This window comes from Saccostrea cucullata, unplaced genomic scaffold, assembly GCF_032062105.1.
Source record: "Saccostrea cucullata isolate Sc308-1 unplaced genomic scaffold, CSIRO_AGI_Scuc_v1 ctg1059, whole genome shotgun sequence".
Classification (NCBI taxonomy): domain Eukaryota; kingdom Metazoa; phylum Mollusca; class Bivalvia; order Ostreida; family Ostreidae; genus Saccostrea; species Saccostrea cuccullata.
This window is the reverse complement of record NW_026933409.1, coordinates 335,867-348,782: the sequence shown is the minus strand read 5'-3', so window position 1 is coordinate 348,782 and position 12,916 is coordinate 335,867. Positions and strand designations below refer to the sequence as shown.

The 12,916-nt window shown below is 34.7% G+C and overlaps 2 protein-coding genes across 2 annotated transcripts; one reads left to right on the top strand and one right to left on the bottom strand.

Moving 5' to 3' along the window:
* Positions 1–1,042: 1,042 nt before the first annotated feature.
* LOC134238263 (uncharacterized) lies at positions 1,043–4,012 on the bottom strand. The gene is made up of 4 exons (XM_062720384.1): positions 3,878–4,012; positions 2,855–3,729; positions 2,367–2,743; positions 1,043–2,049 (listed from the first exon to the last, which is right to left on the bottom strand). Exons 1-4 carry the CDS (start codon positions 4,001–4,003, stop codon positions 1,583–1,585), a joined length of 1,845 nt encoding a protein of 614 aa, XP_062576368.1. The 5' UTR covers positions 4,004–4,012; the 3' UTR covers positions 1,043–1,582.
* Positions 4,013–4,862: 850 nt separating this feature from the next.
* LOC134238262 (uncharacterized) lies at positions 4,863–12,446 on the top strand. Its single transcript, XM_062720383.1, has 10 exons — positions 4,863–4,928; positions 5,548–5,729; positions 6,052–6,097; positions 6,274–6,338; positions 6,746–6,859; positions 7,144–7,275; positions 8,056–8,177; positions 8,536–8,771; positions 10,089–10,178; positions 11,291–12,446. Exons 2-10 carry the CDS (start codon positions 5,555–5,557, stop codon positions 11,685–11,687), a joined length of 1,377 nt encoding a protein of 458 aa, XP_062576367.1. The 5' UTR covers positions 4,863–4,928; positions 5,548–5,554; the 3' UTR covers positions 11,688–12,446.
* Positions 12,447–12,916: the final 470 nt, after the last annotated feature.

The window sequence follows — 12,916 nt, the reverse complement described above, 5'->3', positions numbered from 1 at the left end:
ATTAAAATATTTGTGATTCACAAACACTTTCACCAATTCCACTTTCTTTAAGAATTCTTGGTACCATTATACACCTACTCTTTTCATAATTACGCCCTCTATCAAAATTTTTTTGAACAGTAGCATAAGACAAACTTAAAAATTCACACGTCACTCTATACGTCTGTCTTTTTTGACAATGTCAGACACCATTGAACGTTTCCGTCCGATCTCCTATCTTTCGGTCTTCTTGTCCTCTGCTGATCATTCAGTGACCCACAACCTGCTAAACATTGCTGAAACCATCTATTAAGATTTCTCTTATTTACATTCTTTATTCTGCAAGTCTGATTAATTAACGTAACTGTCGCTTGTGATGATTCCCATATTTTGAAGCAAAAATGCATTACAACTCGTCAAGCCGTTTTTTATTCATTTCGAAAATCCCTTTGTTCAATTCAACAGAGTAAAACAACAATTTTTATGATCTAAAATGCTAATGCCGTCATTTAATTTTCAATTAAAGACTAGAAAATTACGAGCATTGTGTCTTTTTAAAAAATGGGAGGTTAGGTGCTTTTTTAGAATCTGTTTTAATGTGTTTGTCTTTTTTCGTTCTAAGAAAAAAATATACTTTAAAACGTGACGTTACGTTGTGACGCGGCAACACCTCCTATGCTCTTTGTTTTAAATATCTATTAAATAAATTCAAATAAACATCATTAAATTAAAATTTCAATGTTAATTAGATTTATATTTGTGCATCTTTTGGTATACTGTGTTTGATAACATGACGCCAAATAAAAAAGATATGGACAGTGTGACATTACTTTTGGATCAACCCTTGTAACAAACAAAGAAAGCATTTTATTGTTTAAATTTACACACATATCATGATATGGATTAGGATTGTAACAAAACATCAGTACATTGATATACGGTGATGCAAGAAGGCTGCTTTAAAACACTGATACATAAAATGAAATGTCATTTTTTGGATACTTTTTGATAATAGCGATTATTAGGAAGAAATTTGTACAAAAGCTAAATGAATCAGACTTTTTGAAAGAAAAAAGCTAAAACTTGTATTTTCCTTTTAAAAAACAATATGTAGAACCAAGGAGATGTAAACACTTGCTTAATTATAATATATTGTAATTTTTTTCTGAAATATTGTGAAACACTGTGATATTCCCTAATTCATGATTCACAGCCCTTAATCATAGAATGTGAATAGTTACAATGGCAACAGCAGTCATCTTAAATTAAAATGTGAAACATATAATTATGTCTGGTTTTACAAAATATGATCAAACTGAAGGATAAAAAGCATTTTGAAATTTTACAGACAAACAGACATTTTTTTTTACTTTGATTCCACAGGTTTGATAAAGATCCTGTCTAGATAACAGTTAAAAAAGGTACTTATTATCCAGCTGCATATGGTAAAAATAAAATGACATTTATGTAAAGAAAAATCTGATCATTTTCATCTCTAACAAAATATTCCTGTCAAATCTATGATCTGTGCATAATAATTTGAGGTAAAACCCACTGATATTGCTTTAAAAACAATTGACATTTTCACAAAATTTCACCAAGCCTATTTGTTACAATCAAAGAAGAAAGGACTGTTGGTTTCACTGTTAGGGTTGATGGTCTCTGAGTCGGGTATCCCTATGTGTCTGTGGTATTCCTGGAAGCACACTCGGCCCTGTTTACACAGAGGTACGTCACAAACGTCGCACTTATAGCTGGCGTAGCAGTACCACCCAGACTTGGTTTTCACCCCCTTGATCTGACACCAGGTACACGGCTTCCTGTTGGGGATGTACATCAGTTTGTGGACCGCGGGGGGCTGACTATCCCCAGAATGTCTACCGTTCTCCTTCCTGTCCTCTGATAGGTCAATTAGACACGAGGGCGGTGGTTTTGTGGTGACTAGGTGGTGGGCGATGGGAGGTGGTACGAGGGAGGATAATGCAGATATTGGAGGTAGAAAGAGAGAGGTGGTTACTGGTAAGGTGGTGTATGGATTTGTGGAGACTGCATGAGACCTGGACTGTTTACCTAAAAATAGGAAGAAGAAGGGATATCAAAGTTCTACTCATTGTGTATACATTTCATATAAAATGCAAGAACCAAATTATTGCAATTAAAAAAGCATAAAAACATTCTAAAGAAATATTTTTTAAAGTTCTTTTGGAAGTCATAATTAGACTTTGTAGACTTTGATTGTTAATATGCAAAAGTTTTTTGTTCTACAATTTTGGTTTGATGGTACTAACATTCCCCCCCATCCCCTATCCCTCCCCCAAGATGCTGACAGATGCTAGGAATGTGTTTCCATTTTCTGTTAAATGTAGCTTTAAATCTTGCCCGCTGACCTTGTTGGTTAATTCTCTGAGGATAGTTTCTGTGATCCACCACTAGCTGCTGTTCCGGGAGGTAGTTATCGTGAGTCACCTGTGTAGAGGGGGGCGGATTATCTGAATGCCTTTGTATCCCAGAGTTACACCTGAAATTCTGTGAAGTGTCACTGTCTAACTTTCTCTGAGCTGATTCGACAGATGACCTTCTAGTGTTAAGCTGTTGACCTGTGTCCATGATCTCTGATGACTTTGACCTCTGTGGCTGACCAGTGTCCCTGTACTCTGAAGCCACCTGCTCTTGCTCCAATAGTTGGTGTCTCTCTTGGTCTACAGTCCCAGATTCCACCTTAACAATGCTCAGATCAAGACCAAGTTGATTCCCAGACTCTGACCTGCAATTATTTTATTTACCTGGTAGTACACAGGTCTTATATTCAACGTATGACATATAAACTACATTGTACATATTCTTTTCTCTCTATTATTGTATATACTGCACGTACCTTTGTGACTTTAATCCTGTGTATTTATTGGGACCACAGGACTCCGACTCCTGATCACTAGCTCTCACCAGAGTTTGTTCACTGATATCTGGAGGAGGGGTCTCCTCATTACTGTTTGGTGTTGCAGTGGAGGTAGCAGGAGTTTTAGCTGAGGAGGAAACTGGTGTTCTAGAATGCACTGAAGAGGAGGATAAAGACACTGAAGGCTGAGTACATGTAGTAGCACTGTCGCAACACTCCTCCGTGGGGGTCACGACACTGGTCTCTTTATTAGGTTCACTGTGACTGACCACCCCCACCCCTACACTCAGACATGATCCTCCCCTATCTCCTGGCTCTGTCTGTACCAGCTCTAAACTGTCCTGTAGAACATCTCCAACCTGGAGACTCTTTGACTGGTCAGATATGTTGCCATAGTTACTTGTGGTGGTTGTCATCTGACTGCTGTTGTGTCTTCTTTTAGTTTTCTTCACATACGAATTGTGAGACAGATCATGTGACCTTTTGACCTGAGTGTCTGGCATGGTTCTGTGTAATTCTGAGGTGCGGACATGACGGAACTCAATCATATCACAGAAGGAATAGCGGTACTGGTCTCTGCTGGACAATGTACCAACTTGGTCCACCAGACTCTTACAAAAATCAGCGCAGCACTTGATAACACTGTCCACTTGTAAGAGACGCCCTATCTTCTCAATATCTCTGTAGTTGTCCTCTGTTATCATAATAAAGCCCTCGTATAGGTACTGTAGGAATGACAGTACAGACTGCTGCTTTATATCGGGGGACAGTCGAATCTCTAGCTGGGATCCTGATGCTGCATGCTCCATCGACTGCAGCATAGGGCATGCTGCCATCATAACCACTCTATGAGCCTGAGAAAAGGGTAAGTTAGATGAGAATTTGAAAAACAAAGTTACTAAATTACTTTATTTGCCATGCAAATAGTACATAACTGATTTTTAAAAGCATGAAGATGTAAATCTGGATAAATTTTAAATATTTGACTTGGGTTTATCTTACCTTTGTGTTGACTGTGCCGGCTCGTATGACAGCATCACACATTATATCATTTTTCCACATCGAGGCCAGCTGACAAAGCAGGGAGCTGGAGTGGATGGGATTCGTGTAAAACTTCTGATAACTCATTCTGTTCTGGACATTCTGATTTTTTTTAAAAAAAACAAGATGTGCTTTATAATTGCATTTGAAAATATTATCAATATCACAAACCACAAGATCAGGAAGGTCTTTCCATCATTTTAATGTTAATTTAAATAACTTGCATTTGAAAATATTATCAATTTTTTTAAACTAAATCTATGATTTTTAAACAAATTCTTTCATTTTTTTGAGATTTGTGTTGATATTTTTAATACCTATTCATTAATTTTGTGTGAATCTTTGCCTGACAAGTCGATATTTTTTTTGACTATGAGAGAAAAAAAAATAAAAATTCAGGAAATAAGTTTGATTTGGTAGCAAAAAAAAGTTTGCTTGGGTAGAAAAATGAAGCTACGTAGGTAATTTAAGCTACATTGCTAAATCACGTGTTTATTGTAAGAGGCTCTGCAACTTATAATACCTCTTTAAAAGAAAGAATGTTGAATTTTCTGCTAAAATCTTAATACAAAAGAGGAAAATATTTAAAACACTTACTACTGGATACCAATCAAAACATAGGACGTCACTAAAGCAGGAAAACTCGCTTTTAAGGCTTGTAATATTTTTAATCTGAATCTGTCATTGTTCTTTCACTTTCTGAAGAATGACGATCCCGACTTATTTTTCTTTAAAAAAAAAAAAAAAAAAAAAAAAAAAAAAGTTCACAATTACTATCGCCAGAAGCGATTACAAAATTATTTAAGATTATCTTATTAAAATTTAAAAACTACGGAATTTGATAAATAAATAAATAATCATGATGTCCAACGAGAGCCTTTTAAATAATCCGGATATTGTAGGACCACCTGAAATGAGTTTAAAGCTTTTTTGTACCGGAAGTTTACATTGGTAACCCCCGACTGGCCTCAAGTTCTGACAAGACTCGACAAGAGGTTTGATACATTGCCAGGTACAATTTAACTTCCTTTCATTTTTATCAACAAATGATAATTTTTTTTTCATTGCAATGTTTTCAATCAAATGATACAAAGAACAGAAACCGAAATACACAGGTTTTGAAATGTGTAATACCTTGCTGCAGATTTTGATACGGGTACCGAATGTAAACACAAAGGTACACACTTGTCACTGTTAATTGAGATATTTTATCACTAAAGTATGTGAAAACAATTTGGAATCCAACATTCGCCTCCTTAATTCGTTTCACGGGCACTGGAAGTTAAAGTAAATAGACTAAATACTAATTAAGAATGTGCATGTAACATGCAAATACAATGTAGATCTACTCAGTATTTGTAAACATAACCTTCCAGTACCCGTAATTCGTTTAGCTTGCTTCTAATTACAAGGCCAACATCATTAAAACAAATATGACATTTACTGGTTTAGTGTATTTGATCTGCAAATCAAAATTAAAGTCAGATTTGACCTAAATACCTCTTTATTCAGTAAAGAATCATGTTTGTCTGCCATTCCTGAAAACAAATCCCCTTGAACCAATATTTTTCTCAAATCAAAAAATATTATCTTAAAGAATAACAGTGATGATACAGTATCTATATTTCTAGGCTTAAAATGAATGACAATGAGGAAACCGATTCTGAATGGGACAGCACTCTGGATTTTACTTCTCCCCGACAGACGGGGGATAAGCGATCAGTTCCCCCGGAGATTGAGGATGAGGAGGCTAGTCACCAGGATTCCATCGTGGAGAGACCCAAACCGAAGGAGAGGACCTCACTCCCTGCCAGTATGTCATATATCACATCTGTTTCCAAGGCTGTTTTTGTTTAAGTATTGCTAACTTCAGGTTTTAAGCAATTTTTAAATTGGCCCCTTTAACCCGAACTTAGTCAAGAAATATGATTTAAGGCATGAAGGGGGGTCATTATAATTAAATTATGATTAAAGAACAGAATAGTAAATTTTTTCATAGCTTGATAAGAATGGAGAAATTATGAATAGCAAAATGAATGACTACACAGAATGTGTATATTGAGTTTTCTTCTGCTGTTTTATTGTTTTAGATCATGATGTGTATTGAGTTATCTATTGCCGTTTTATTTTTTTAGATCAGACTCCTGAGGACTACACCTATGCAGAAGTCGTAAGAAAAGAGTAAGTCAATTACAAACAAATGGAAAGAAATCCTTACAAAAGACGATGTGAATTTATTTGTTTTTGACTCAGAACCTTTTTTTACGTATATATTATTAAAGACAGGAAGCTTAATATCAACTTGAGACTAATTATTTGAATTAAATGTGATCGAAATATTCTTTATATTTCCTCAGTAAACAACCACAGAAGAAGTCAAAAGAAAGCCCACCTCCTTACAACTTCAGACCAGCTGTTTCTGGTACAGTCAATGCTCTAGCATTCTATCACTGAGAGAGTTCACAAGATTTATAAAGTTCAAAGTGAAAAAATTATTTTATTTTCCGATTTTTTTTCAACTGGATAAAAACACAGGTCTTTTTCCCAGGAGCAAACAAGAACATTGCCCACTTGGGAATAAGTGCATGAACACTCTCATGAATAATAAGTCCAAATCTAGATTTTTTTATGACAAACAAAAGACTTTAAGAGATTTTAACATTTTTTATTACAAGTTTAGAAAATGTCTGCTGCATTGTGAGCACTATAAGGGATTTTCTTTCCTCATTCTTTTTTTTCAGTTAGAGCGCTATATATAAGTCAGTTAAGTGATGTTACCCTTTGGACTTTTTATTACCCATATTTAAGTAGCTCTGTTAAATATTTTAGGGAACATTACACCCCAGAAAACAGAGCCTCCTCCCGGTAAAGACAAAAAGGGAACAACTTATGATGTCACAACAAAAGGGAAAACCCCGGCATCACAACAAGACAGCATAATGAGTAAGACAAAAAAATTCAATAACAATTTTATCAAACTTAAACTCTGTCATTTTAATACAGCTCATCGAAATCCAAAGATGAACTTTTGAAATTATTCTCAACTAGCAGTATTAATATAGATAACCTGGAAATAAGAATTCAGTGGATGTCAGTAGATTTGTTAACTGTGTGTGAAAAATATTTTCACTCTACAACCTCATCAATATGTGATTGATGATGATGACAGAAGAAATAGGAATATGATAGAATAAGTTTATTTTTCACTGATTATGTCCCCTGATCAGGCACAGGTTCCTGGGATGATACAGATGAAGATGAGAAGACCCTGAGGGAGCTAAGAGAGACGTTTAAAACAGAGAAAAAGAAGGAACAGGAAGCTGAATCACTCAGGCTCAGACTGGAGAGTCAGACAGAGGGTAGGGAACTAGATTAGGCTATCAGTAGGGCACTAGATTAGACTCAGACTGGAGAGACAAGAAAAGGGTAGGGGCTGAATTAAGCTATCCTTAGGATACTAGATTAGACTCAAGCAAGAGAGTCAAACAAAGATAGGGAAATAAACTAGGCTCCAGATTGGATTTAGGTTGGAGAGTCAAGCAGAGGGTAGGGACTAATATTACACTGTCGTTAGGACACTGGATCCTGGTAAGTCTTATGGTGGAGAGTCAAGCAGTGGGTATGGACTCAATTAGGCTATCAGTAGGGTACCACTGTTGCAACTTTTATGCCTTTCTGACAGGCGAAAAAAACCTCTAATGTGTTTTATAGGCATCTGTGTGTGATGATCCCCCCTCACCCTTTATGTGGGATAAGATTTTGATAATATGAAGTTTATGAACATAAAGATATTACATAGAAATATATGCTGTGGTACTCTCAACTCAGTGTTTTAATAAATATGAAGTGAGAGACTCCATTTTCTAAAGATTTTTCAAACAAAGTATGTAAATACATTTGAGGTCTGTATTTAAAGGGTGACAGTAGAAACAGCAGACAGGCACAGTGTTTTATCATGTTTGATCTGCATTAAATTTTGACAGAAGGCCACCAGTAGCTGGCATTATATAAACTTATCAATGTTGTATTTGACTCCACATTTCTTCACAATGATATTATCTATAATTTTTTTTGTTGAATGAAGCATGCATTTCACAGTGCTAAAAAATTATTTCTCAATTGTTTGTCAATTTGAGCAGATATTAAAGCAGATGAAGGTCAACTGACCAACAGATCTGAGAACACATGGAAAAGCTGGGCCAGTTTTGGGAATAAGCTCGGTAGATCCTCAAATCGTAGCAATAAAGGAAAGAAAAAAAAGGTAATAGCCATGCAACACATTTGAGAAAGAGTTAACTCCCCTAACTTAAACTCCAACGGTCTTGACAAAAGCTTATTTGACTGTGCTGATAGCAATGGACAAATTTTGAAATGATGTGAATTTATTAAACATTTATTGAATACACTCATGTAAAGGATTACCGGGGTATATTTGTAAAAAAACACGAAAGAGACAATTTATTCAACATTCTTTGTAATAATTAGTGATCCCCTGCCACAGAAAAAACTACCAACATGTATATAATTATTATCTCATATTTTAATTAATTACTATTATATTATTATTACAGTTTATGATATCATTAGTCTTAATTAACTGAAATCTACCCTGATTACAGGAGGGTAAGTCTGTCCCTACGTACCGGGATGAGGGTCATTACGATGCAGTGGACGTGGCCCAGGTCCGGGCAGCCGTTCAGAGACAGGAACCTCCCCCACACAACATGTTCCAGGCTAAGCCCCACGACGAGGTCAAAGAGCAGGGCCACCCATCCGACAAGGACCACGATATCAGCTTCTCCGACTACAAACCAGCCAACATGGCGCCACCTTACATTGTCAAAGAGGAAGCAGGGTAGGTCATGGTGTACAGTGCTAGTGTGTTACTGTAGACTGGCAAATATTCACAATGGTTTTAATTTCACTATGTTCGCAATTTTTCATTTTTCCTTGAAATTAAACCCATCGTGAATGCTATCATTAGTTTTTAAAGATGTTGAAATCCTTTTAAAAACTTAACTAAATTAATTCTTACAGCTTGAAATTAAAAGAATTGCGATTGGTACTTTTTGAGAAATTGTGAAATTTTAACACTGATATTAAAACAGCTTACAGTATCCATTGCAGTTAAAATAATCAAAGAATTCAAAATAATGTTAATTTAATATTTTATGGGGAAAAGATGAATTTTAAAAAAAAGAATAAAAAAAAGATATAATGAGTTTGTTATTGGATATTGGCCTGGATAGCTCAGTTGGTAGAGCACCTCATAAGTGGCAGGATCAATTCTGATCTGGCCATACATTTTCTCATTTCCTGTTACGTTCTTTTGCTGTTGCCAGTCTGGCTGTGGTATGTGTTTAATGTTAGCAGTATGACTTACTACTTTGATATGTTATATATTAGCAGTATGACCTACTACTTTAATGGTATGTTTTATATGTTGGCAGTATGACCTACTACTTTGGTATGTTTTCTATGTTAACAGTATGACCTACTACTTTGGTATGTTTTCTATGTTAACAGTATGACATACTACTTTGGTATGTTTTATATGTTAACAGTATGACCTACTACTTTGGTATGTTTTATATGTTAGCAGTATGACCTACTACTTTGGTATGTATTGTATGTTAACAGTATGACATACTACTTTGGTATGTTTTATATGTTAACAGTATGACCTACTACTTTGGTATGTATTGTATGTTAACAGTATGACCTACTACTTTGGTATGTTTTATATGTTAGCAGTATGACCTACTACTTTGGTATGTATTGTATGTTAACAGTATGACCTACTACTTTGGTATGTATTGTATGTTAACAGTATGACCTACTACTTTGGTATGTATTGTATGTTAACAGTATGACCTACTACTTTGGTATGTATTGTATGTTAACAGTATGACATACTACTTTGGTATGTTTTATATGTTAACAGTATGACCTACTACTTTGGTATGTATTGTATGTTAACAGTATGACATACTACTTTGGTATGTTTTATATGTTAACAGTATGACCTACTACTTTGGTATGTATTGTATGTTAGCAGTATGACCTACTACTTTGGTATGTATTGTATGTTAACAGTATGACCTACTACTTTGGTATGTATTGTATGTTAACAGTATGACCTACTACTTTGGTATGTATTGTATGTTAACAGTATGACCTACTACTTTGGACATGGACCAGTGCAATACCTGGAGGTGGACAATGAAGAAGAAGAAGCTTTGATGCCCAAGATTGCAGACAGGTAAACATGAATATCTAGAATTTCATTGGACTAATATTTTTGGTAAAAGTGAGACTGAGATCAAGTGATGATCAGGTCATCAACGTTTTATGGCCCCTGCTTACATCTTAGACCAGATATTAGCTAGGGCACACTATACTAATTATACAGTGAAATTGAATTATTTGTTTTTAGCTCTACTGGTCAGAGACCAGAAGAGCTTATGCGATAGTAATGCGTCCGGCGTCCGTCCGTCTGTCTGTCTGTCTGTAAACAATTTTTCAAAATGCTACTCCTCCTACAGTTTTGGTCTAATTTCAATATAACTTTGCACACAAGTAGACTGTCTAGCTGTCTGTCTGTCTGTAAACAATTTTTCAAAATGCTACTCCTCCTACAGTTTTGGTCTAATTTCAATATAACTTTGCACACAAGTAGACTACACTAAGATACATAATTTTGTGTATCGGTTTTTGATTTCGATAAACGGTGTTGCCGTGGTAACTAAAAATAGAAATTTCTGTAAAATTGTTTCAAAATGCTACTCCTCCTACAGTTTTGGTCTGATTTCAATATAACTTGGCACACAAGTAGACTAAACTAAGATACATAATTCTGTATATCGGTTTTTGATTTCGATAAACGGTGTTGCCGTGGTTGCTAAAAATAGAAATTTCTGTGAAATTCTTTCAAAATGCTACTCCTGACTCCTCCTACAGTTTTGGTCTGATTTCAATATAACTTGGCACACAGGTAGACTACACTAAGATACATAATTCTGTGTACCGTTTTATAATTTTGATAAACGGTGTTGCCGTGGTTACTAAAAATAGAAATTTCTGTGAAATTGTTTCAAAATGCTACTCCTCCTACAATTTTGGTCTGATTTCAATATAACTTGGCACACAAGTAGTAAACACTTAAGAACATAAGAAGACCTTATCAATGATCATTATTCTATTTATTGCTGTTGTAAAGTTTCAATTCCCAACTGCTTAAGTACTTTTCTCTTCCTTTGCTACAAGTACAAACCAGTAGAGCTTCAGTCTCGACAGAGACTTCTGGTTCTCTTTATTTATTAAGTAATAAATAAATCAATAAATACATTTTGTAGTATGCTTGTTTTGTTACAGATTGGAGGGTATTTTCCAGAGAATTTGGCAGGAGTTTTTTGGAGCACTACGCATTGTGACCAGTTTCTTCATCCTGTTTGTGGTAGAACTATTCAAGTACATTATTAAATACGTCTTCCAGCCCATATTTATTGGAATTTTCATGACGACCGGTGAATATGTCATGAAACCTGTACTGTCAGTTTTGTTCAACGGCTTTATGCAGCCAACAGGTGTTTTCTGTTGGAATTGTTGTGTTACATCGAAACTTGTGTGTACTCCAATAATTCAGATATTGCAGAAAATTCTGGAACAGTTTGCCAAGTGCTGTAGACATGTCAGGTGTGTGGAGATATTCTGGAAAACCGGTGAGCCAGGGCCGCGGAATGTGGAGGAAGCAGACATTAAACATGTTTAAAACTGTATAGAGGTCAGACCATATCACACACAAATCAAACAGGCATATCAAAGTCCCCTGTACAACTGCAATCTACTTCAATTCCATCAATGCTTATATCAAAACATCAATGTAAATATAACAATAATCTCTTTCAACTGTTATATGAAAGCAGATTTTTCTAATTGAGTATTAAAAAGGACTTTTATTTTTATATTAGTTGAATAAGTAAGAAGGGTACAAGAAAACATTTTCTGCATTTATTGCTCTGAATGAAACAATGATGTATAAAGGTATATTCCGTCCAGAACCATACATAAATCATAAAAGCATTTTTAATGTATCACATGATTTTATCATGTGTCATGCTTTTATTTTACAACCTACATATACTTGTGTTTTTATTGATTTTTATAAACTTTCATGTTTTAAATCCCTCCATATGATCGACATCAGAATCTCATAACAAACTATCTAGACAAGCCATAGAACTTTGAATGCCATTACAATACATTAGTTTGTAGATGATATAGAGTATTACCGGGGTAATCCAAAGATGATCAACTCACATTTTATACATTTATTACTGTATATCCTTGTACATTTTTAAGTGGTTTGTTGAACATTTTAAATAAATTGTATATTTAAGTTTTCTTTACTTGAGAAATTTTCTCATCTTAAAAGTAATTCACTCAGGCATGAATATTCACTATGCATATCTACATTACAATTTCAGATAAAATGTGCATTAAAATTGCTCATTTTATTCCTACATTACAATTTATAAAATATGCATTAAAATTGCTCATTTTATTCCTCATATACAGTTGTAATCATTTTACTGTTACTCTGATTCATATATTTTGCTTTCTTTATGGGCCACAATGTGCATCGATCTTTATTAGTGCTGTCAGCATTTATGTCTATTGCATTTTCTGTTTTTGAACTGTTGCTCCTTATAATGCAGTGAAATGTAAAATATCTAATTAAATAAAATGTACTTTATACTGTACATTGCATTAAAAAGTGAAAAATAGACACAATACTCTTTTGTCTATAGAAAGGTATTGCTTAATGATTTTCTACATGAAAAATACGTAGACTCGGTGCATTGTATATTAGGCATTCAGCCCCATCTTCATTGTGGATTACATAACATGCTATACACCTTCTTCATGTATTTGCTATGTGATATATTATAATTATACATTGGTGATACACTGTATTGAGTAGCTCAAATGTCATAATTA

Bases quoted from the DNA above. Each gene is read 5' to 3' on its own strand.
- LOC134238263 (XM_062720384.1), bottom strand. From the start codon at position 4,003: ATGAGTTATCAGAAGTTTTACACGAATCCCATCCACTCCAGCTCCCTG. The intron at 3,730-3,877 runs GTAAGATAAACC...CCCTTTTCTCAG, and splicing joins CCGGCACAGTCAACACAAAG to GCTCATAGAGTGGTTATGAT. The intron at 2,744-2,854 runs GTACGTGCAGTA...AAATAATTGCAG, and splicing joins ACAGGATTAAAGTCACAAAG to GTCAGAGTCTGGGAATCAAC.
- LOC134238262 (XM_062720383.1), top strand. From the start codon at position 5,555: ATGAATGACAATGAGGAAACCGATTCTGAATGGGACAGCACTCTGGAT. The intron at 6,860-7,143 runs GTAAGACAAAAA...TCCCCTGATCAG, and splicing joins ACAACAAGACAGCATAATGA to GCACAGGTTCCTGGGATGAT. The intron at 8,178-8,535 runs GTAATAGCCATG...CCCTGATTACAG, and splicing joins ATAAAGGAAAGAAAAAAAAG to GAGGGTAAGTCTGTCCCTAC.